The following is a 20,986-nucleotide window of genomic DNA, read 5'->3' as shown; positions in this document are numbered from 1 at the left end:
TGGCTGCAGGACAGCGTCACTGGTAATGTTTGTTTGATGTATTCATCATGAACCCCCCCTTTGTTTCCATGGTGACAGTAACCTTTGATCTTCAACGCAATCATATTATCCTCCTTCTACTGCTTTCTCCATCTTGAAATGTCCAGATCCACAGAAATGCCTGAGCATTCTTGACTTCTGGTGGTATGTGTTGCCGTCTCTAGTTCTGGAAGCCTCTAGTTGTGTTCCCCAGGACAATAACAAATAAGGAGCCGAGGAAAGAGAGGGAGAGCCTGGACTAATTCATTCTATGCATGGTAATGCTGATCTGCTACTATACACCCATTTGAATAATGTTCTAATTTTGTCCAAAACTCATGTGTAATTCACCTGCTTCTCTTTGGGGAGAACATCAGAAGCCGACTGTCTGACGCTTATTTCCACATCAAACATACTCTGTCACCTCCCTCCTCTCCCTCCCCACTTTTCTCCTTTTTGGGGAGAGGCTGCTGCTCCGAACACAAGACAAATAGACACGGGGGAGCCTCATCTACTGTAAGAAGTACACCGTGCAACGAAAGAACAGGGTCACTATGTCTGTGTATGTTTGTAGTCTATGGCAAACATCACAATGGACATGTCAAGGACTGGGGCCGGAACACAGAAGTTAAGCAGGGATATTGCCCTGTTAAATATTAATAAAACATGGAGTGATGGGGAATTCTCATTTCTTACATGGCCTCACAAGACAAACACACACACACAGACACAAACTCGTATGACTTACATGTACACTCGTGGCTAGTCTTATAATATTCAATTCAGAAAAGTAAAGTATCTGACATGCAGACTCCCAATCAGCTTTAGTCAGTGAAGACATGGTTATCGTACTATGATAAATTCCCTGCTATCTGATTCCCCCCTCTGCTATCTGATTCCCCCTTTCTGCTATCTGATTCCTATGTAAGTAGGTCAGTAGGATAGACAGGCTTGGTTTTGGAATGAATGGACTGGCTCTGTTTAAGCTACCCAAAATCCACAGGTTCAGGGTAATCAGCCCAAGGTTTTATCAACATTTCCTGCTGGAGGCACTTGACCCACTGAGGACCTCCTCAACTCTCCAGTCCTTCTGATCCCACGCAGCTGGCTTTCCTCTGTTTCATTCTACAAAGAGATGTTGCGCAAAATAGACAATTTTTGACAGAAACAGGGGGACAGAGGATGTTTGACAGAAACAGGGTGACAGAGGATGTTTGATAAAGACATGGGGAAAGAGGATGTTTTATAGAGACATGGAGGACAGAGGATGTTTAATTGAAACATGGAGGGACAGAGGATGTTTGATAGAGACAGTGGGACAGAGGATGTTTGATAGAGACAAAGGGACAGAGGATGTTTGATAGAGACAGTGGGACAGAGGATGTTTGATAGAGACAGTGGGACAGAGGATGTTTGATAGAGACAAAGGGACAGAGGATGTTTGATAGAGACATGGGGACAGAGGATGTTTGATAGAGACAGTGGGACAGAGGATGTTTGACAGAGACAAAGGGACAGAGGATGTTTGATAGAGACATGGGGACAGATAATGTTTGATAGAGACAAAGGGACAGATTATGTTTGATAGAGACATGGAGGGACAGAGGATGTTTGATGGAGACATGGGGACAGAGGATGTTTGATAGAGACATGGGAGACAGAGGATGTTTGATAGAGACAAAGGGACAGAGGATGTTTGATAGAGACATGGAGGGACAGAGGATGTTTGATGGAGACATGGAGGGACAGAAGATGTTTGAGGGAGACATGGAGGGACAGAGGATGTTTGATAGAGACATGGGGAGCAGGAAAGATGGACTGAATAAACATTGTGTTCAGGAACCATGTTAGAAATCCACTGTGTTAAATGAAATCTTTTTAACATTGTTTCTCAAGAAACCGTAAGAATGCTTTAAGACCAATAACAAACAACACATAACACAATGAAAGATTGCAAAAGGCCAACAAAGATAAGAGTAACTCTGCATGCTTTTTTTCTGTTTTATTCTCTGTGTTGGTTTACCCAGTAGCAGTATGTCTCCTGTAGATACAGTGTTGTGAATGAAGATACATCCATCCTGTAAACACTACATTAAATATGCATGCAGCTACAGTATGTCCCTGCCGTATTTGCATACGTCCATTTATATGCATATTCATTCTAATGAGGGGTTGTGTGTGGTGGGACGCATAACAGAGTACAGATCTGGAAGCCACAAGAAGGAGAAAATGTGGAATTCTTTGATATAAAATGTTTTGCTGTTCATAACTGTGGAGCCTATCATTACCAACTGTGGCTCAAACATAACATGTTACATTTCACGTTTAATTTCACATATACTCCAAGAGGCAATCAGTGTTCTGAAAGAAGGAGAAAAGATTCATAAAGATGAATTGTATCCATATTATGTTTTTGACCATATCTCATTTGACTATTAGATCAGAGTAAGATACCATAATACCAGTGTTATTGGGACTCCAGAATTAAAGTAAAATGTCTCTAATAAAATAGACAAATTGTGATATATATATATTTTTTTTTAATAAAATCTCTATTTCCAGATAAAGAGGGGGCCTTCCAGTAACACTATGGTATCAAATTACATTTATTTTTTTAAATAATACAATAAATATACTACAAATGAACATTGGCTTTGGGTAGAGAGTTACAATATCACAGTTCTCTCTCTACTTCACAATTATGGACATTAATATTTTCAATTTTAGCATTTTGCACTTTAGCATTCTACCTAATTTAATAATAAAAAATGGACTGGTGATCTCATCATTCTAAACTATAACATCAAGAGAAAAGAACTTTAAAATTTCATGCATACAGATAGGTTTTAATGCTTCAAAAGACATACAAGAGTGGGTGGCCACAGTAAACTTGAATTTATTGACATAAAAACCAATATATCTTCTATCCTTTATTACACAGGTTTGACAAGACTGTAAAAACAAACAAACGAAATAAACAAACATACAAACATAAAACAATAAAAACAAATACAAAACAAAAACAAAAAAAAACTTTTATTTTGGCAGCATTACTGCTGGTTCTGAAAATTTACAAAGATGTTTTGTCCTTTTATTGAGAGCAAACGTTAAATTTGGCATGATTCACCTAAATGAAAATTAAAAACTGACGATCAATACGTTTATTGAGCAATCTTAACAGAAAAGGTTCAAGTCACATATGTAGAAGGTAAAAACAAAAAACACAACAGGACAGTCAAAAGTTCTGTGGTAGATGCTGTAGTGGTCAAAAGCAGAAAGAGTGCATAGTTTGTACAAAGGGGATAACTAGGGCTAAAAAGGGGAAACAGGTAAATCAGATGACCCAAACAACAATACAAAATCAAGTTTTCATCTGGCTTTTCCTCCTTTTAGATAAATGGATAATCTGGTGGACTATTAGTGATAATTAACTTAGTGATAATCAACTAATGATATGACATCCGAATGTCATAAGAATATAAATATTCTGCAACGTTTTCAAATAGTGGGCATAGAAATACTTAGTGGACGTCTTGCCACGTAGGGACTTAAAGCTTTACATATAACCTTTGGTAAGACAACGGAGGGTTTCAGGTAGCAAAACTCCAAACTGTTCCTTGACCATGTGCTTTGGAAAAGGGGGAGGGCGGAAGGGGGGAGAAAGCAGGAAAGAGCTTGAAAAAGTGGAAAAAGATTGATCCATTGCACATAAAACTAATCACTGAGATCCATTCCAATAATGCACCGTCCTGGAACAATGACACCCAACCATGGCGGCATGACATCTACCATTTCCCTTCCTTTGTAAAGAAATCTAAGAAAGTTAGCACCACATTCGGCATCACATTCGGCAAACCAAGTACAATCTTATTTCTATTAGCACAATCCAGCTAAATTGCAGCGTGATCACACACTGCTACGGTTGTTTCCAGGTGGACCTTGGAAGCAGAAAAACACATAAAAGAAAATACTGAATTGACCTATGTATGAATATGACGCAAACTGGCATGCATTAAAACACCCTTGGACCTCTGGACATCAATAAGAATGCAGCGAAGACGTGTCAGAGGTCATGGCTAAGTGGGTCAGGGACAGACAGGGTAGTGAATGGCCCAGGATACCTTCACCACCATCTGAACTTTCAAATTGATAACAAAGTAGAAAATATCATAGCACCACAGAAGGAAAAATAGCACCTAAGTCTTGATTTCTCGTGTTTCTCTAAAATGTGATCTCCCATTGCATATATATATAGTTTGATAGAGTAGAAATATGTGTTGAAGAAGTATTGGAGGAAACAAAAGATAAAAAAGCGGTTTATTAAGTTAATAAAATCTCCAAATGCCACCAAAATAGGCACTTCGTTCAGGAGGACACAAGAAGAGGAGGAATGTTATTTTTTTTGTTCTTTTGACACATTTTCTTTTATGCAAATCAACTCTCACATAGCAGTGCAGAGCTTTCTTGTGTATTTTATTTTCATTTGGTTCTTAAATTACAATAAGGTGTGCTTCACACGCAGCAACAAAACAAGCACTCCTCATCTAGGTCCAATTTACATGTCCAATTTACATGTCCAATTCAGTACTTTGCAAATGTGATGTATTCCGATAACCACCATCTCATTTTAAATGGTCACATGCACGTTTTGAAGCTAGAATCAATAAACATTACCAGGAAAAATATACAGAAAGTACTTACAAACATACAAAAAATATTTATATATATTTATATATATAAGCTCCATTCAGTAGAATGGGGAGATAATTATGCACAAAACAAAGCTTTTCAAATGAATGAATGAACCGATGAATGTACTCTGAGTTGGAGTTAAGAGGGAGATGAAACAAAAACAGACAAAAACAACAACAAATAAGCAAATTGCCTCATTAGATGTAGTCCATGGTCACCTAAGAAAATGAGCGGGGGACCAGCTAAAAGACAACCTGACTGGATCTACACCAAGTGCACTGGGGAGCGGGTGGTGGTCTGGGATCGGGGGCTGGGAATCAGGGTGTGGAGAGGGTTGGTAGTATCTGACTTATCCAGTTTCAAAACTTGCATGTGATGGAGAAGGCACACTGAGGTTACAAGGTTGCTGTTTTTGATCATTCCTATGAAATCCTAGAGAAATGTACTGCGATATTGTCATCTTGAATTTTGTGAATTTTATTCGTACTTGTTACTTTTTGGACACAGAATGCTTTACACAAATAAAAATTGTCCTATTCATTTCATGTGTTTTGTTTCTGAGAGAGAAAGAAAAGAAAAAAAAGCCTTTTTCTTTTCTCCATTTTGTTCAGTAAAGTCTTAGCCGACAAAACAGACAGGACCCACTTCGAATCCAAACTTCTGCGTGGCTCCGCCAAAATCGTTGAACATTATGTCAACAAAAGGCACCTGTTCCACTTTTGGTGTGTTGATCTCCAGTACTGTCTTTTCATAGCCCTTTTTCAACTGGAAAACAGAGATGGGGGAACAGTGAGACAGTGATAATGGCCTTCATGTATATATTGTATTATATACAGTACACAACTTGCTCTTGTAAATAATTTAAGCAAGCAGAAAAGGATATACAGGCTTTCTATTCACATTCATATTTCTAAACTCATCCCACGCAATGTACCGCCCATGGTTAATGACTTACTGTACACACATAAATAATGCCCTTACATTATCCTATCACACACACACAATACCACCCCCACTTCCAATACACACTGCAGAGCTTTCCACTACTGCTCTGGCGTCGGGGTTATTGTCGTAGGACAGCTCTCTCTCTCACACACACACACACACACTCTCCCCACCCTCCCAGCCACTCACCGCGCAGCCGTCCACCACGGCCCTGATGTAGGGGTTGTTGTCGTAGGACATCTCCTCGTCGTTGGACCCCAGGAAGCGGATGGCCTTATCATACGAGTTCCCTTCCTGGTCATGCCACGCCACCGACTGGTAGCAGTTGTAGGTGAAATTCTGGTGGGCGGAAGCACTCAACAACCGCAGGAAGGTCATCTGGACCACGCCGATGGGGTTGCCCTCCGCGTCCACGTACGACAGCTAGACAGGAAGGAGAGGGGACATACCATCACCCCGCGTCTTCATTGGCGCGCTAGCTTTGAGTAGCGCTCTGATTCAAACCAGGGCACTGTTTATGGATTGGGTTGCCCTTTCAGAATCAATGTGGCTTCGCTGTACTGTACTTCCTCTCGAAATGACACTGAAATGTACACACCACGCCATCCTGGCCAACGGAGAGGTGCCCCGGGAGGGAGAGATTCTCGCCTGTGCCACTGAATTCCAATTTGGCGGTCTGAGACCGCACGCGTGGTCTGACAACGTGTTTCACAGAGCGCAGCCTTTAACGGCCGCAGGAACGCGGTGGCGGATGACACGTCGTCGCTCAAACGCGTCAACGCTCCCGGGCCCCCGTCTCCGGCACTGCGGCTGCCACGCAATAAAAACGGCCTCTCAGCGGTTGGGCGCAGCGCGCAGCAACACCCCTTCGCCCCCATCAGTCATTGCAGCTCCCCGGGGGGGCGGGCGAGGAGATCAACGGCGGCCCGACGCCAGAGCGCACGTTACGCTTCATTACCTATAATTCACGGTGGGACTATGTGAGGAGTACACACTCACGACTCCCCAGGCGACAAATCAGACGAGGGGATCCAGTATATCAGAGAGGGAGTGAGGCGTCCCGGCGAGGTCCTTTACAATGAAATATGTAGGCCAAGGCTCCCTGGTTACACTCTATGGAGAATATACCAAAGAGATGCACTATTTGACAAAAGCTAGAATAACTTAAATCCCTACTCTGGGATACAATCCTGGTGTGGTAATACTAAATTAAAATAATTTTGAGCAAATTCCCATGTAATTTAACAACCTAAATCAGGCCTCCATTACACAAGGTTTGAAAGAGACAGCCAGGGTTATTAAGTCTGTCTGTACTGAGTCTGTATGTCTGCCTGTGCCTGAGGTGTGTATGTGGTGCCGTAAGGCAGACAGAGAACTCCAGTGAATATTTTCATTTTAATTAAGAAATTGATGCATTGTTTTGATATACGCCTATATAATTCATGACGTACAAACGTAATTGTCTGAAATGAATCTGGTTTGGTTTAATCGGCGTCTCCAGTCGAGAATTTGACTAACTTGCCTAGTTTAAGGGAACGGCTAACCAGCTAGTGTAACGTTGCACTAATGCCGACTAATCCTGACCGACGGCTCATCCGGTCAATGGCGTAGGGAACTTCAGTCTGGTGTGACGCCACAGAATGATATTACAGAGGAGGTCCGTTTCCATACCAACCAGCTGTGATCCGTCGTCAGTTCCACAGGCTTTCATTCTTTATTTCATACAAGACTGACCGAGACCAAGAGCCAAGCGCATGCATTGTCCGTGCCGTGCCGTCGGAACAGACCGCTGCTGATGTATGAAAAGGGTTTTGCGCGGGGATGCACTTTAACGCCCGCACGCACACACAAACACACGCCAGCAAACGCGCACACAACCCAACACAGGCTGGACAATAATGGACTGCACAGGAAGAGAACACTGGAGATGACCAGGGGAGCAATCCAGTCTAATGCACACGTTGGGCATCTGTATTAGCTACACATTTTACCCTTACCCTACAATCAGGGGATTGTAACAATGTCCATTATTGCCAGTAAGTGTCCATACATCAGCTCCTGACAGGAATTGGCATCACTCACTCCTCAGTGTCCAGGTCCTGTCTGTCTTCTCCCAACCTCCCCCCTCCCTCAGCCCCCCCCCCCCTTCCCCCGCTTTGCACCAGCATGTAGAACCAGCCCTTGAAACGTTACCTCTTCATCAACAGCCTCAAGTCAAAAAAGTGTCTGATCACCCAGAAGCCCCTGGCAATGTGACTTAGTGCCCGACTTTGGAGTGTTCCTATCGAATCAGCGCTGTTTCGCTGCCATAGTTCTGATGTGAGCGTGAATGAGCGAGGGGATGTTTGAAAGGAGTGTGCTGTGTCGGGAACAAAATGTTCCCCAAACACCCTCCTGTTAGTGGTCGCATTATTTATTATTAGGCAGTTATCTATATGGTTTGAGTGAGTCTACTGGAAAATGCTGAGACCATTAGGAGCAGGTGTTGTAACTGTGTTTGAACAGAAAATGTGTTTCAGTGCAAGATTGTCAAGGCACTCAGTCACTAGGTGCTGCTCTCCAACCACAGAGGAAGACAGGTTGAGTGGATGCGTTCTCCTGTCCAACCATCCAATGCCGACACTCCACACTGACACACAAGTGTTTTGGTTCTGGACTTTTCAGATTTATATCGAAGATTTTCTTCAATGGAAACTTTTTATTTAATTCAAATTACTGCTTGTTGTGCTGAAGGATGGTTGGCTGTGTGCTGACTCACATACTGTCTCCCTCTAGTCTGAATGGAAGAGCCTTCACCTCCTGCGGTTTGTCTTACTGAAAGGGAGTGGAGCGTCATGGTGCCTTTGTCTTACTGAAAGGGAGTGGAGCGTTATGGTACTGAACCATGCAGAGCTTTGACGCCTCAACCACAAGCCAGAGTGCCATTCAGATCACCAGTACAAGCCAGTACGGGAACTATGCAGAACCGGTACTAACCTGTACCAGAACGTAGACCCATGCGGGGCCCTGAGGCCCAAAGACACCCAGCTAGGAGTCACCCCAGCTGAGCCTCCATAGACCTGCAGGCGTGCCACTTACCAGGGAACCTCGCTTGTAGCGACTATACCAAGAGCCTGGCGTGTCTTTGGGCCATTTTGCCATTTTGCTCTGTAAAATACGAGATGAGCTGTTCAGGAAAAAGGGAAGGGGACCGGGTGAAGGGGGTCGGCAGGACGCTTACCAGTTTACCACGTTTGAATTCACTGAACCAGGAGCCAGGACTATCCTTTGCCCAGGATGTGAGCCTAGTCTGAGGTATGGACGGAGCCCAACAGGGGATAGAGGAGGAGGAGGACAAAAAATGAAGGTTAAAGACGGAAAAACAGCCAGTACAGCCTCCTGAAAGAAAGAAAACAGATCAACTCTTATTCCCCCCCCGAACCCTCCCTCCCTCCCGCCCGCCCTCCCTCCCTCCCTCCCTGGGTCCTGCGTAGCATCCACCAGACCTGCAGAAGTGTTGGGTGAAACCAAATAGCGTTTTGTAAAAACATTGTCTGGCAGCTAATTACTGATATAATATTTATGAAAACACAGAGAGTGATTAATGAAGGAATGTTTCTGCATCCCAAATGACACCCTGGCCAACAGTAGTGTACTACTGCAGGAATGAGGGGCCATTGGGAACCCCTGTGCCTCATGTTCTGCTCTGTAACCAGACACAAGAGACTATGCATTCATGGTGTTAAGATAAAATTTTTGAAGCCAAAAGAAGTGGCTTTGTTTTTAAATGTTTTACTTAAACTATACAGCCCAAAATAACTACTGCATAACCTTTTGAAGGAAAAGCTGTTCAGTGTCTGACTTGTAGTAAATTGTTTTTAATTTAATTTTGTTTCTTTATAATCCACAATAAGAAAATCTACAGTATATATATATATATATATATATATATATATATATATATATATATATATATATATATATGCATCTTGTATACCTGTTATGATCCGTCTCAGACTAAATGTCCAGAAGTGATTCAGTGTGATGGAGTAACACACCGTAACACATCAACCCCATAAAGACCTTCAGTGTGATGAAGTAACACAATACTTCATAATACTTCAACCCCGTAATGAGCTACATCTCCAAAACAGGGTTTATATGGGTTTGTCATCAACGTCTTAGTTGCTTAATGCTGTCGATGACTTAACACTGGTAGGCAGCATATATTAAACACCCCGTGCTGTCTTGAAAGGCCTTCAGATCTATTAGCATGGCAACAGCAGGCAGGAAATGGCGGGGAGATAAATGATACCCCTCCCATCTTCTCTCCCACTCTTCCCTCCCATCCTCTCTCTCTTTTCATCTATCTATCTATCTATCTATCTATCTATCTATCTATCTATCTATCTATCTATCTATCTACCTGTCTGTAGGTCTATCTATCTATCTATCTATCTATCTATCTATCTATCTATCTATCTATCTATCTATCTATCTATCTATCTATCTATCTATCTATCTATCTACCTGTCTGTAGGTCTATCTATCTATCTATCTACCTGTCTGTAGGTCTATCTATCTATCTATTGCTTCTATTAAGATAATGTGTGTTTGTGTGGGTGTGTGTGTCTTTGTTAGTGTGTGTGTGTCTGTGTGTGTTTGTGTGGGTGTGTCTGTGTGTGTTTGTGTGTGTGTGCATGTGTGTGTGTCTGAGTTAGTGTGTGTGTGTCTGTGTGTGTGTGTGTCTGAGTTAGTGTGTGTGCCCTCTTGTGTTCATGTCAGTTGACATCAATGTCAGGGTCTCTGTCCGCGTGCCATAACCTGCAGCAGTAGCCCATCCCTCTGCCCAGCGGAAAAGGTCAGGTTCATTATTCTGAGCTTAAGCAAACTCCTGCTCCTGTGTGTCTCAGTGCACAGCAGGACTGTTCAAATGTCCCGTAGCTGAAAGCCATTACAGACCCCCCCGATGCCCGTCACTGACAGACTTAACACTGTTTTACCTCCCCTGTGCTTTACGCCCCTGCCCAGCCTTGCCCTGTCTCCTCCACGCACAACAAACCAGCAGCGTTACGGCGCTACTCAGCTGACACTTACCTGGGGAACAGCGCGCCAATGCGCGTGTTCGTGTGTGTACGTGCGTGTGTGCGTAATGAATGAGTGGCCGAGACATTGCAACGCCAACTGTTTCATAGTAGAGTTGACGGAGTTTGCAGGTCCCCTAGAGGTCATATGAATGCATGATGGGCATTGACACAAGAGGGGCTGTTATTTGATTATGCAGTCATGTCAGTAGAGATGTATCTATCATTGATATACAGCAGTGTGCCTGGGGCCAAGGAAGAAGAGTTACAGTTATATTCACTTATCCACAGCAGTCTGGGTCATTTAACCTGTCAGTGAAGTGGGGAGCAGTTGACAGAACAGTGTCGACAGTGATTGGTTTATTAAACAGTATTATAGCCAGAGATATAGTCATGGCAAGTAGTCAGTCGGCATTTTGTTTCCCCAAGTTACATTAACCCCAAAACATTTCAACATGTAACATTCCTTCCAACAGAATTCATTAGCTCGTTCAATTCAATAAATGTGAAGATTTCTGTAAAATGCACAAGCTATATGACTTACCCCTTCAGCCTTCTTATCAGGGAAGATGCAGCTCTCTCCTCCTGCTGTGAAGTTGCAGTGAACCTTGAACGAGTCCCTAGAACAACCCTGGTTGGGGTCGATCCAGTATTCCCCTTTAAGTGACAATAGAGGGAGGGAGAGAACCATCATTTTTTAAACTTTTCATCAGAGGTCATTCAATGTTTAAATTAGCATGATTTAGCGAGACTCGAGGAGAGTGACAATTTTACAACCCACTTACACTCATGACAGGCAATATCATTAAAGACCAATCTCATTTCTAACCCTATTTCGCTGTAACGACAAAGTTTGCTAAAGAGGTCTCTTTTCCACTGACAGTGACCGTTCTCGTTTCTTCTGCTGCCCCGACCTAACCGGCACCAGTCCATGTTTCAAGGAAGCTTCAAAGACGATTAGAACAGGGGATTTAGCATTTGAACGGACGCCTACCATCAGGGAAGTCAGGGTGGCAGAGCTGCAGGTCTTTGCATGTGCGGGCTGGGTTGCTCTGCGTTCCCAGTGGGTGCTTCATCTGCTCGATCTCCAGCTTTAGGGAGTTGAGGGATCCGAAGATCTCCTCCATGCCGTCGTCGTAGTCTTTGTAGTTGGCGTCTGCGTTGGCCTCGTCCATCATCTGGCTGGCATCGATGTTCCTGCGGCTACGCTTGGGGCTGGACTGCATGGGCAGGGGGTGGATGACGTCACCGGGGGGGCCCTGGTCAAGAGGGGAAGACATCAGGGGAGTGCAGAAGACAGACATATGGGGGGAAGTTTCTGTTTAGTCTAGTTAAGTCATCATTACACACTATGTATAGTTTAGGTACAGTAAAACAGAGAAAAATTGCAACAAACAATGTCATTAAGAGAACTTACAGGAGGCCCTGGTTGTCCAGGAACACCAGTCTCTCCCTTAGGACCAGTTTGACCCTGAGGAGAAGAGAGCCCAGAATGAGACACACAGCCTTCATGGATACTACTTGAGATTATAGTGAGAAATGACCTGGAGGGAACAGTGGGAAATGATCTGGAGGGAACAGTGGTTATTGACCTGGAGGGGACAATGGTTAATGACCTGAAGGGGACAGTGGTTAATGACCAGGAAGTGGACAGTGGTTAATGAGCAGGAGGGGATAGTGGTCAATGACCAGGAGGGGACAGTGGTTAATGACCTGGAGGGGACAGTGGTTAATGACCTGGAGGGGACAGTGGTTAATAACCAGGAGGGGACAACAGTTAATGACCAGGAGGGCCAGTGGTTAATGACCTGGAGGGGACAGTGCTTAATGACCAGGAGAGGACAGTGGGAAATGACCAGGAGGGGACAGTGATTAATGACCAAGAGGGGACATTGGTTAATGACCAAGAGGGGACAGTGGTTAATGACCAGGAGGGGACAACAGTTAATGACCAGGAGGGCCAGTGGTTAATGACCTGGAGGGGACAGTGCTTAATGACCAGGAGAGGACAGTGGGAAATGACCAGGATGGGACAGTGATTCATGACCAGGAGGGGACATTGGTTAATGACCAAGAGGGGACAGTGGTTAATGACCAGGAGGGGACAGTGGTTAATGACCTGGAGGGGACAGTGGTTAATGACCTGGAGGGGACAGTGGTTAATGACCTGGAGGGGACAGTGGTTAATAACCAGGAGGGGACAACAGTTAATGACCAGGAGGGGACAGTGGTTAATGAGCAGGAGGGGATAGTGGTTAATGACCAGGAGGGGACAGTGGTTAATGACCTGAAGGGGACAGTGGTTAATGACCAGGAGGTGGACAGTGGTTAATGACCAGGAGGTGGACAGTGGTTAATGAGCAGGAGGGGACAGTGGTTAATGAGCAGGAGGGGATAGTGGTTAATGACCAGGAGGGGACAGTGGTTAATGACCTGAAGGGGACAGTGGGATGTGGTCAAAGTGGTCTGTGGGTGGGGATGCTTACCGACGATCCCTTGGCTCCTTTAGGACCGGGAGGACCAGGTAGCCCTGGGGGTCCAATGGGACCAAGAGGACCTGCTGGTCCAGCAATACCCTGGTTGGATTGAGGAGCACAGTACAGAGGCGGTTAAAACAACAACAAGGATAACCTGTCTTAATCAAAACCTTCACAGTGTATTAGGAGGACTAATGTTAGGCTGCTATAAACGCTGTCCATGTCTTTATATGTTCCCCTTCTTGGCAATGTTTGTTGTTTTCTCACAGTGTCTCCTTTGGGTCCTGCTGTCCCCTGGGGGCCTGGAAGTCCTCTGTCTCCCTTCTCTCCCTGCTCCCCCGGGGGTCCAATCAGACCAATCAGACCAGGGTGACCCTGAAGAAAGGACAAACAAACAATTAAACATGCAATTACACGTCCAGCTGTCTGTAGATTCATCTAAAGCTTTCATATCCCAGTATATGCTGCATGTTTATATAGGAATTGTATGACTCAATGCCCTGGGGTTCATACCAGATACATAGTGAATAGGCTTACAAACAGAGAAGTTATCATTCATTTGAATGTGTTAAGTATATCTCTAGCAGCACATTTGACCTGTACACTATCTCCGTGGCCTTTTAGACAGACATCATCAGCAGTAGAAGAAGACCAACGCAGAGAGTGAACTTGAGCCAGGCGTGCAACATATATTAATATCCACATGGGAATGTATAGCATACTACATGTTATAGATAACCTTTGAAACAAACTGGTGGGACTCACCTTTTCTCCCTTAACACCAGAGTCTCCCTTCAAACCAGGCAATCCTGGAGGACCCTGTGTGAAAGAGAGACCGAGAGAACGATAGGGGAGGAGAAAAAGGCAGAGGAGTAGAGAGAGAGAAAGCCATAGAGAAAGAGATGGAGGTGTAGAGAGAGACGTTGAAGGCATTTGGGAGAGTGGTATGGGGAGGGATGGAAGTAAAGAAGAGGAGAGAAAAGTTGAGATGAGGTAGAATACAAGAGAATGAGGAAATACAAAATGTCTGACCCAATGAGACAAGGTACTATGCATCCTGTTACATCTACTGTCCCTGGGTTAGAGGTGAAGTGTCAGAGGTTACTTGTCCTCACCATGGGTCCAGGGGGTCCGTCGGGGCCTGAGGGACCTGGAAGTCCTTGTTCACCCTGCAAGGATGCAAATTTAAAGTAAACTCTTTAACCCACTGATCTTCCTATACAATAGTAGCATTATAAAAGTCCATAGATACTGTCGAGGTTACTGTAATTTCGGTAAAACAATGTAGATGAAGTATGAAACAACGCTGTCCTTACCACTGGGCCGGGAATACCCCTGAGACCTTCCGAACCTTGCTTGCCTGGTGCTCCCTGAGGACCAACTGGACCTGTCTTGCCCTGTGGGCCCTCCAGACCAGGCTCTCCCTTGGCTCCCTTCTCTCCTTGCCTGCCCTCTGGTCCAGCGGCTCCAGGTGGGCCTCTCTTTCCTGGCGGGCCAGAAGGACCCGACTCTCCAGTGGGTCCAGGAGAACCCTACACGGTGACAAAGGATAAGGGTGACCAGTTAAAGGATACCGAAGGAATGAATGACACATAAAAGCATTTTTTTGTCTATTTTGTCTATTGTTAAACGGCGGTGATAACATTCATTAGGTGAAACTCACAGGCTGACCGGGCTCTCCGTCGTCTCCTTTGTCGCCAGGAGGGCCGTCTAAACCCTGGTAGAAGAGAATAGGACACCTTTTCAACGTTGCGTAATGCTGAATGGAGAGGGCACAACAAAGCATGTCATTAACTGAAGGTTACTACAATATCATGGTACTTACAGCAGGTCCGATCTCACCAGGAGGACCAGGGTCACCAGGAAAACCACTCGGGCCCTAGAAATGAAATCAAGAAAAAATTCTGTGTTAGGGTGACTCTAGGGATAACATATGAACACATTAAGAAACGACTTCTAATTTTGCAATTTAACAGTTCAGAAAATTCACTCGAAAGCATTTCCAACATAGTAATGAAACTAAACAGTGATCAGTCAAATGTCATTGTGACCCAACAGCCAAGTTCAAGCAGGACTTACAGGACTTCCTTTAGGACCGTCATCTCCAGGGGGACCTTTGGGGCCAGGAGGTCCAGCAGAACCGGCAGGACCAGCTTCTCCCTTCTCTCCTCGCTCTCCTCTTGGGCCCTGGGACAGTGAGAATGTGTCTTAGTGTGTCATCAGTGGGTTATCCAGGGATTAATGTGTCTTAGTGTGTCATCAGTGGGTTATCCAGTGATTAATGTGTCTTAGTGTGTCATCAGTGGGTTATCCAGTGATTAATGTGTCTTAGTGTGTCATCAGTGGGTTATCCAGTGTTTAATGTGTCTTAATGTGTCATCAGTGGGTTATCCAGTGTTTAATGTGTCTTAGTGTGTCATTAGTGGGTTATCTAGGGTTTAATGTGTCTTAGTATGTCATCAGTGGGTTAACCAGTGTTTAATGTGCCTTAGTGTGTCATCAGTGGGTTATCCAGGGATTAATGTGTCTTAGTGTGTCATTAGTGGGTTATCCAGGGATTAATGTGTCTTAGTGTGTCATCAGTGGGTTAACCAGGGTTTATTGTGTCTTAGTGTGTCATCAGTGGGTTAACCAGTGTTTGTGTGTTTGTGTTTCATCAGTGGGTTAACCAGTGTTTGTGTGTTTGTGTTTCATCAGTGGGTTAACCAGTGTTTATTGTGTCTTAGTGTGTCATCAGTGGGTTAACCAGTGTTTGTGTGTTTGTGTTTCATCAGTGGGTTAACCAGTGTTTAATGTGTCTTAGTGTGTCATCAGTGGGTTATCCAGTGTTTAATGTGTCTTAGTGTGTCATCAGTGGGTTATCCAGTGTTTAATGTGTCTTAGTGTGTCATCAGTGGGTTATCCAGTGTTTAATGTGTCTTAGTGTGTCATTAGTGGGTTATCCAGTGTTTGTGTGTTTGTGTTTCATCAGTGTGCTATTGTTAAGGTGGTGGTGTAGGGTGACAGTGATGTTAAGGTGGTGGTGTTGGGTGACAGTGGTGTAAAGGTGGTGGCGTTTCTCTTACAGGTCCGCCAACTTCTCCCTGTAGACCAGGCTCTCCATTTTCCCCTGAATCACCCTGAGAGGTGAAAAGAGAGGTAAAGGGAGGGCGGAAGAGAGACGGAGAATGACAGATACAGGGAGTGGGAGGGAGAAGGGAAAAAGAGAGGAAGGGAGAGAGAGAGGAAGGGAGAGAGAGAGGAAGGGAGAGAGAAAGGCAGGAGGGAAAAAAACAATTCAGAACAGTCATTGAACCAAAACAACCCCAAAAAAGTCCTATTTACAGTCGACACAATGTCCTGGTCCACCCCAAATGGGGATAGAATGAGATGACACCAGAGGTTTCAATCCATCACAGCCACACTGAGTCGAGAGCATGCGACCTCTGGGTGGAAGAAGTATGAACCGTGGTAGAAGGCCCAGGCTCCAGGCCCTCTCCTAATAAATTATCACAGAAGCCCATCTGTCACGGTCCCAATTGGGACAGCGCATGTGTTCCTAGAGAAAATGTCTCCCAAACCCTGGTCCGTGGGATGAATGAAACTGCCCAGCATCTTATTTTTTTGGATAAAACCCGAGCTGACCCGGGCCATGGATGGGAAGGCATGGGATACTTGTCATCCCTCCAGCACAGGCCTGGTTGTCATACCCATCCATACCCTAAATGAGCACCTGGACACATCCCATGTCTGCTCAATGGCACCAAAGTGCTCTGGTCAAAAGTAGTGCCCTATATAAAACATAATGTGAACAATTTGGGACACGTTCAGGCCAGGCAGGAGGGAGAGAGATGAGGGGATATAAACGGACGTTGAGGGAAAGGCAGGAGCTGAAGGACAGAGAGACTAGGGTGTAAGACAACAAAGCTGCTGCTAGCAGGCCCAGCCTAACCTCTGTTATAAAAGCCAGATCAGCTCAGACCAGATTAGCTGATGGTCATGATTGAGATGAGCTAAGCGTTTTTTTTACGAGGGGATGGATGTATGGGAGGAGACTCTCGAAGGTTAAAGGTCCTTCAATCATCTGGACCAGATGAAATAAATCACAGCATCATGGCAGCAGAAAGTGCTGAGAGTGTGCTGATGGATGTTGAGGCAGATGACCGGCCTGGCGGCTGCCAAGACAAAGCTCTCATAATGAAACAGTTACCGCCGACCGACCGGGTCCAGCAAGCAAAGCTGCAAGGCTTATATTCATAAGAGCTGTTTTTAATAATGCATTCAAGTCCTCTGCATCTTGAGTACAGTCACTCTGAGTATTCACACCTACACAATCTCCCGCTGCAAGACTGCTGAGGAAGACGGCAACATTAAACCGTGTGCGTCGGCCGCTCTCACTTGAGTCTTTTCGGTATCAAAAACTGAAAGACCACATCAAATATTGATGACAACCAAAGTGTTGCAAAGAAGAATGAGTAGTGATCTGAATCATATGCACTCAAAGTCAAACTGATAATTATACCTCTTGCACAGTAAGCAACTCAGATTACTGTCGGTGCTTTAAAACCCCAGTTACACAGACAGATGAGACACTTTCTGTCTATTGAGCTTGGCAAAACAGAAAATACTGTAGACGTTGCCATCACTCTGGACCGCTGTAAACAACAGCTATTTCATGTGCAGGATGAACAGATGTACAGTATAATGACTATGTCTCCTCCATGCTGGTTGAGTCCTCGTCTATGTGTACTATCTTATAGTACTAGGAGAACCATGGTGAAATATAGGAGAACCATGGTGGAAAATAAAAGAACCCTGGTAGAGCACAGGAGAACCATTATGGATGTCCTAGGACCGACTGCATGTCCTAAAATATGGGAACAACACAGACAGGTTCTATGCTGAGGTGAAGTTGATAACGGGGGAACCAACCTTCTGTCCAACAGCACCAGGGTTTCCAATACCACCAGGAGGTCCCTGGGGTCCGTCAGCTCCTGGGGAGCCAAGAGGGCCTCTGGGGCCAGGGGGACCGGGGGGACCCTGGGAGGGAAAGAGTTCTGAGTCATCACATACATCAGAATAAAGTAGAATGTTACAGTATATAAGAACATGACAGTTGTTAATGTTCGATTTGATTAAACTCTGTGGAAATATTTTAAGAGGGCGGAAGAAACTCTTACCATCTGACCAACGTCTCCCGTTTCTCCTTTCTCGCCGGCCGGACCAGGCAAACCCTGCAGGGAGACGACTGTTATTTCCCACTCATAAGAACAGAGCCCAAGGCACAAGAAGGCCCTGACAACTAGATAGGAGACAAGACATTGGCTGGGTATCTGACCTGCAATCCCACTGGGCCCGGGGGACCGTTGAATCCTCTGGATCCTTCATCTCCCTTTTGACCAAACAGACCCTGCTGACCTCTTGGACCGGGTTCGCCATCAGCTCCCTACGCACCCGAGAGACAGGGATGAGGGGACAGAAAAACGGATGGGACAAGATAGAGAATGAGGGGATGGACAGGAGGAAGAGAGAGAAGGAGAGGGAATGACAATTCAAAAGACTGTGGCGGGGACAGGAACTCTCCACCACCAGATCTAATGAACTGGGGCTATGAAATGCTTTGTCTGGATACTTACAGCAGGACCAGGCGCTCCAACCGGGCCTTGGGGACCAGTGGGACCAGGTGGGCCATGCTCTCCTTTGTCTCCTTTGCTTCCCTTCTGACCTGGCTCTCCAATCTCCCCCTAATGATAAACAACAACTGTCAACGTAACTCCACGCATCCTGTTCACTCTGATCCCGTTGAGCTGACTCACTTTAATCCGGTTGAAATAACATGCTCATCTAATGGAAGACTGGTGTGAGAGTAAATGCCTAGCAGCGAGATAAGAGAGGTTTCAGCTCGTTCTGTTTAAAGAACTGTATGTCATTGTCACCTTCAAATCTAATTCCATGACACAGCGCCATAACGGATTCTTATCACAGAAGGGGTTTGTCATGATTCAGTGACAAACTAGCAGCCATTCACGCCTTGTTTGCATCACATTTTGCATTAAAGAAAATCCGCATGCCAGAACAGCCCACCATCAGGCACACTCAAAGGCGTTCACAGTCTCTAGGTGAGATGGTGGGAAAACATTGAGTCAGACTTTCCTAAGCCAGCCCAGAGACAGCTAGTCACGTGGTTAGCGCTTCTGAAATAAAATAATGATATTCTCCTTAACTCCTCATTAATAAAGGCCTTGGAGTTTGCCTCTCTTTTCCCACCGGTAAAGGCCTTATGAGAAGACTGTGCAAATGTTAGTGAGATAGCGGTTGTGTGTGCCTCTCTTCTTCTATCTGAATGTCAAATACCTCAGTACTCCCTGTGTCCCCCAGCACCAGGAGAGAGGAAGTCAAACCAGTTACAAACTACAGCAGCACTCCTCTAAGGAAAAGAGATTAAATTACAGCTGATCTTCACACAGATCTTCCTCTCCTCTCATCCTCTCTATCTCTCATATATGTATACCTATGTATGTGTGTCTCTGTGTGTAGGAGTGGGTCTCTGTGTGTAGGAGTGTGTTTTGTTATGCTTTAGTGTGTCTGTGTGTAGAAGTGTCTCCATGTGTAGGAGTGTTTTTTGTTTAGTACGAGCGTATACAAATGTGTATTTGTGTGTTGCAGTGTGAATCTAGTCTGTGCATCTGGAAATTAATCGCAGCTCCCCTTTCAACCATCTGAATCGCAGAAGTTATCAACATAACTTGTTCAGCTATCTGTTAGCTGTAAAGTCAGGTAACACTCATTGCCATCTCTTCAGTGGTTGATACATTTGTATATTTCTTGTAAGTTAAAAAGTGAGAGTCTTTTTTTAAACTGCTTGGTGTTCCCTTTCATAGACATTCAGAGGTACAGCTGCTCACAAGCACACACCACTCTCCCCTCGGTAAGCCGACTCACCTTGTCTCCGTCCTCTCCTGGGGGTCCAAGAGGCCCAGCGGGACCGGGCAGACCAACAGGTCCTTGGACACCGTCTCTACCAGCTGGGCCTTGAGGCCCTTTCTCTCCCTATAACCAATTTGCACATGGTTAGAGTTGGAATCAATTCCATTAAAATGTTGTCGATTAGGAAACAGCTAAATTGGTTACTTCCTGAACTGACAAAAACCCTGCTGTACTGTAGAAAAAGTCAATTCAAATTAGGAGGCTGAAAGACCCCGGGATAAAACAGAGAAATTTATTTTTTTCCCAACAGCAGGGACTAATGTTTAATTTGCTGATAGACAGAACCAGGCTAAACTGAAGTGGGGCTCACCGGTCCACCCTTCTCTCCAGCAGGTCCCGGAGGTCCTTGAGGTCCTGGACGTCCAGGAAGGCCAGTCGGTCCAGCAGGACCAGCAGGACCACGTTCACCAGGAGAACCCTAGGATCCAGAGAGACGCAGTCATAACGGTATCAAGTAATGATGTAATGTTCAGTCTTTATTTAGAGAGATACCTTTTTGGAATTTCCAGCACTGTAACCTTTTTAGATATTAAAACAAAAAGCTTTGGTGTGCCCTTATATGTATTCAGTGCCCTCCAGCATTATGGCCTGTAAAAGGTCTATTTGTTGATCATTGGTTTTAAATGCAAAATATTAGAAATTCCTAGTGTAGTGTGTGAGAGGGTGGCCAAATCAGAGCGATAACGACAGCATGGCTGAATGAAAGTGATTCGTATAAAGAGTGTGTGTGCACGCAGAACAGGCCCAGTGCGTCGTCAGTACTCACAGCAGGTCCGGGTGGGCCATTCGGGCCTTCGTTCCCTTTCAGGCCGTGAGCCCCCTGCA

General features: G+C 44.9%; 1 protein-coding gene across 2 annotated transcripts in view; it reads right to left on the bottom strand.

Moving 5' to 3' along the window:
- Positions 1-2,843: 2,843 nt before the first annotated feature.
- col5a1 (procollagen, type V, alpha 1) overlaps positions 2,844-20,986 on the bottom strand; it is an 89,114-nt gene continuing 70,971 nt past the window's right edge. The window contains exons 39-60 of one of the 2 annotated variants that reach the window (XM_010878281.5): positions 20,928-20,981; positions 20,472-20,579; positions 20,117-20,224; positions 18,811-18,918; positions 18,513-18,620; positions 18,355-18,408; positions 18,107-18,214; positions 16,261-16,314; positions 15,275-15,382; positions 15,021-15,074; positions 14,859-14,912; positions 14,512-14,727; positions 14,311-14,364; positions 13,961-14,014; positions 13,463-13,570; positions 13,205-13,294; positions 12,136-12,189; positions 11,713-11,977; positions 11,263-11,375; positions 8,876-8,944; positions 5,845-6,078; positions 2,844-5,475 (exon numbers count right to left, since the gene is read on the bottom strand). In XM_010878281.5, coding sequence (XP_010876583.4) covers positions 5,329-5,475; positions 5,845-6,078; positions 8,876-8,944; positions 11,263-11,375; positions 11,713-11,977; positions 12,136-12,189; positions 13,205-13,294; positions 13,463-13,570; positions 13,961-14,014; positions 14,311-14,364; positions 14,512-14,727; positions 14,859-14,912; positions 15,021-15,074; positions 15,275-15,382; positions 16,261-16,314; positions 18,107-18,214; positions 18,355-18,408; positions 18,513-18,620; positions 18,811-18,918; positions 20,117-20,224; positions 20,472-20,579; positions 20,928-20,981 — 2,322 coding nt within the window. In that variant the 3' untranslated portion in view covers positions 2,844-5,328. Of the gene's footprint in view, positions 5,476-5,844; positions 6,079-8,733; positions 8,803-8,875; positions 8,945-11,262; positions 11,376-11,712; positions 11,978-12,135; positions 12,190-13,204; positions 13,295-13,462; positions 13,571-13,960; positions 14,015-14,310; positions 14,365-14,511; positions 14,728-14,858; positions 14,913-15,020; positions 15,075-15,274; positions 15,383-16,260; positions 16,315-18,106; positions 18,215-18,354; positions 18,409-18,512; positions 18,621-18,810; positions 18,919-20,116; positions 20,225-20,471; positions 20,580-20,927; positions 20,982-20,986 lie in introns of both variants that reach the window. The other variant, XM_010878282.5, reaches the window with a different exon arrangement.

Source organism: Esox lucius, chromosome 14, assembly GCF_011004845.1.
Source record: "Esox lucius isolate fEsoLuc1 chromosome 14, fEsoLuc1.pri, whole genome shotgun sequence".
In the NCBI taxonomy this organism is placed as follows: domain Eukaryota; kingdom Metazoa; phylum Chordata; class Actinopteri; order Esociformes; family Esocidae; genus Esox; species Esox lucius.
Note: the sequence above shows the minus strand (reverse complement) of the source record. Positions and strands in the feature narration are given on the sequence as shown.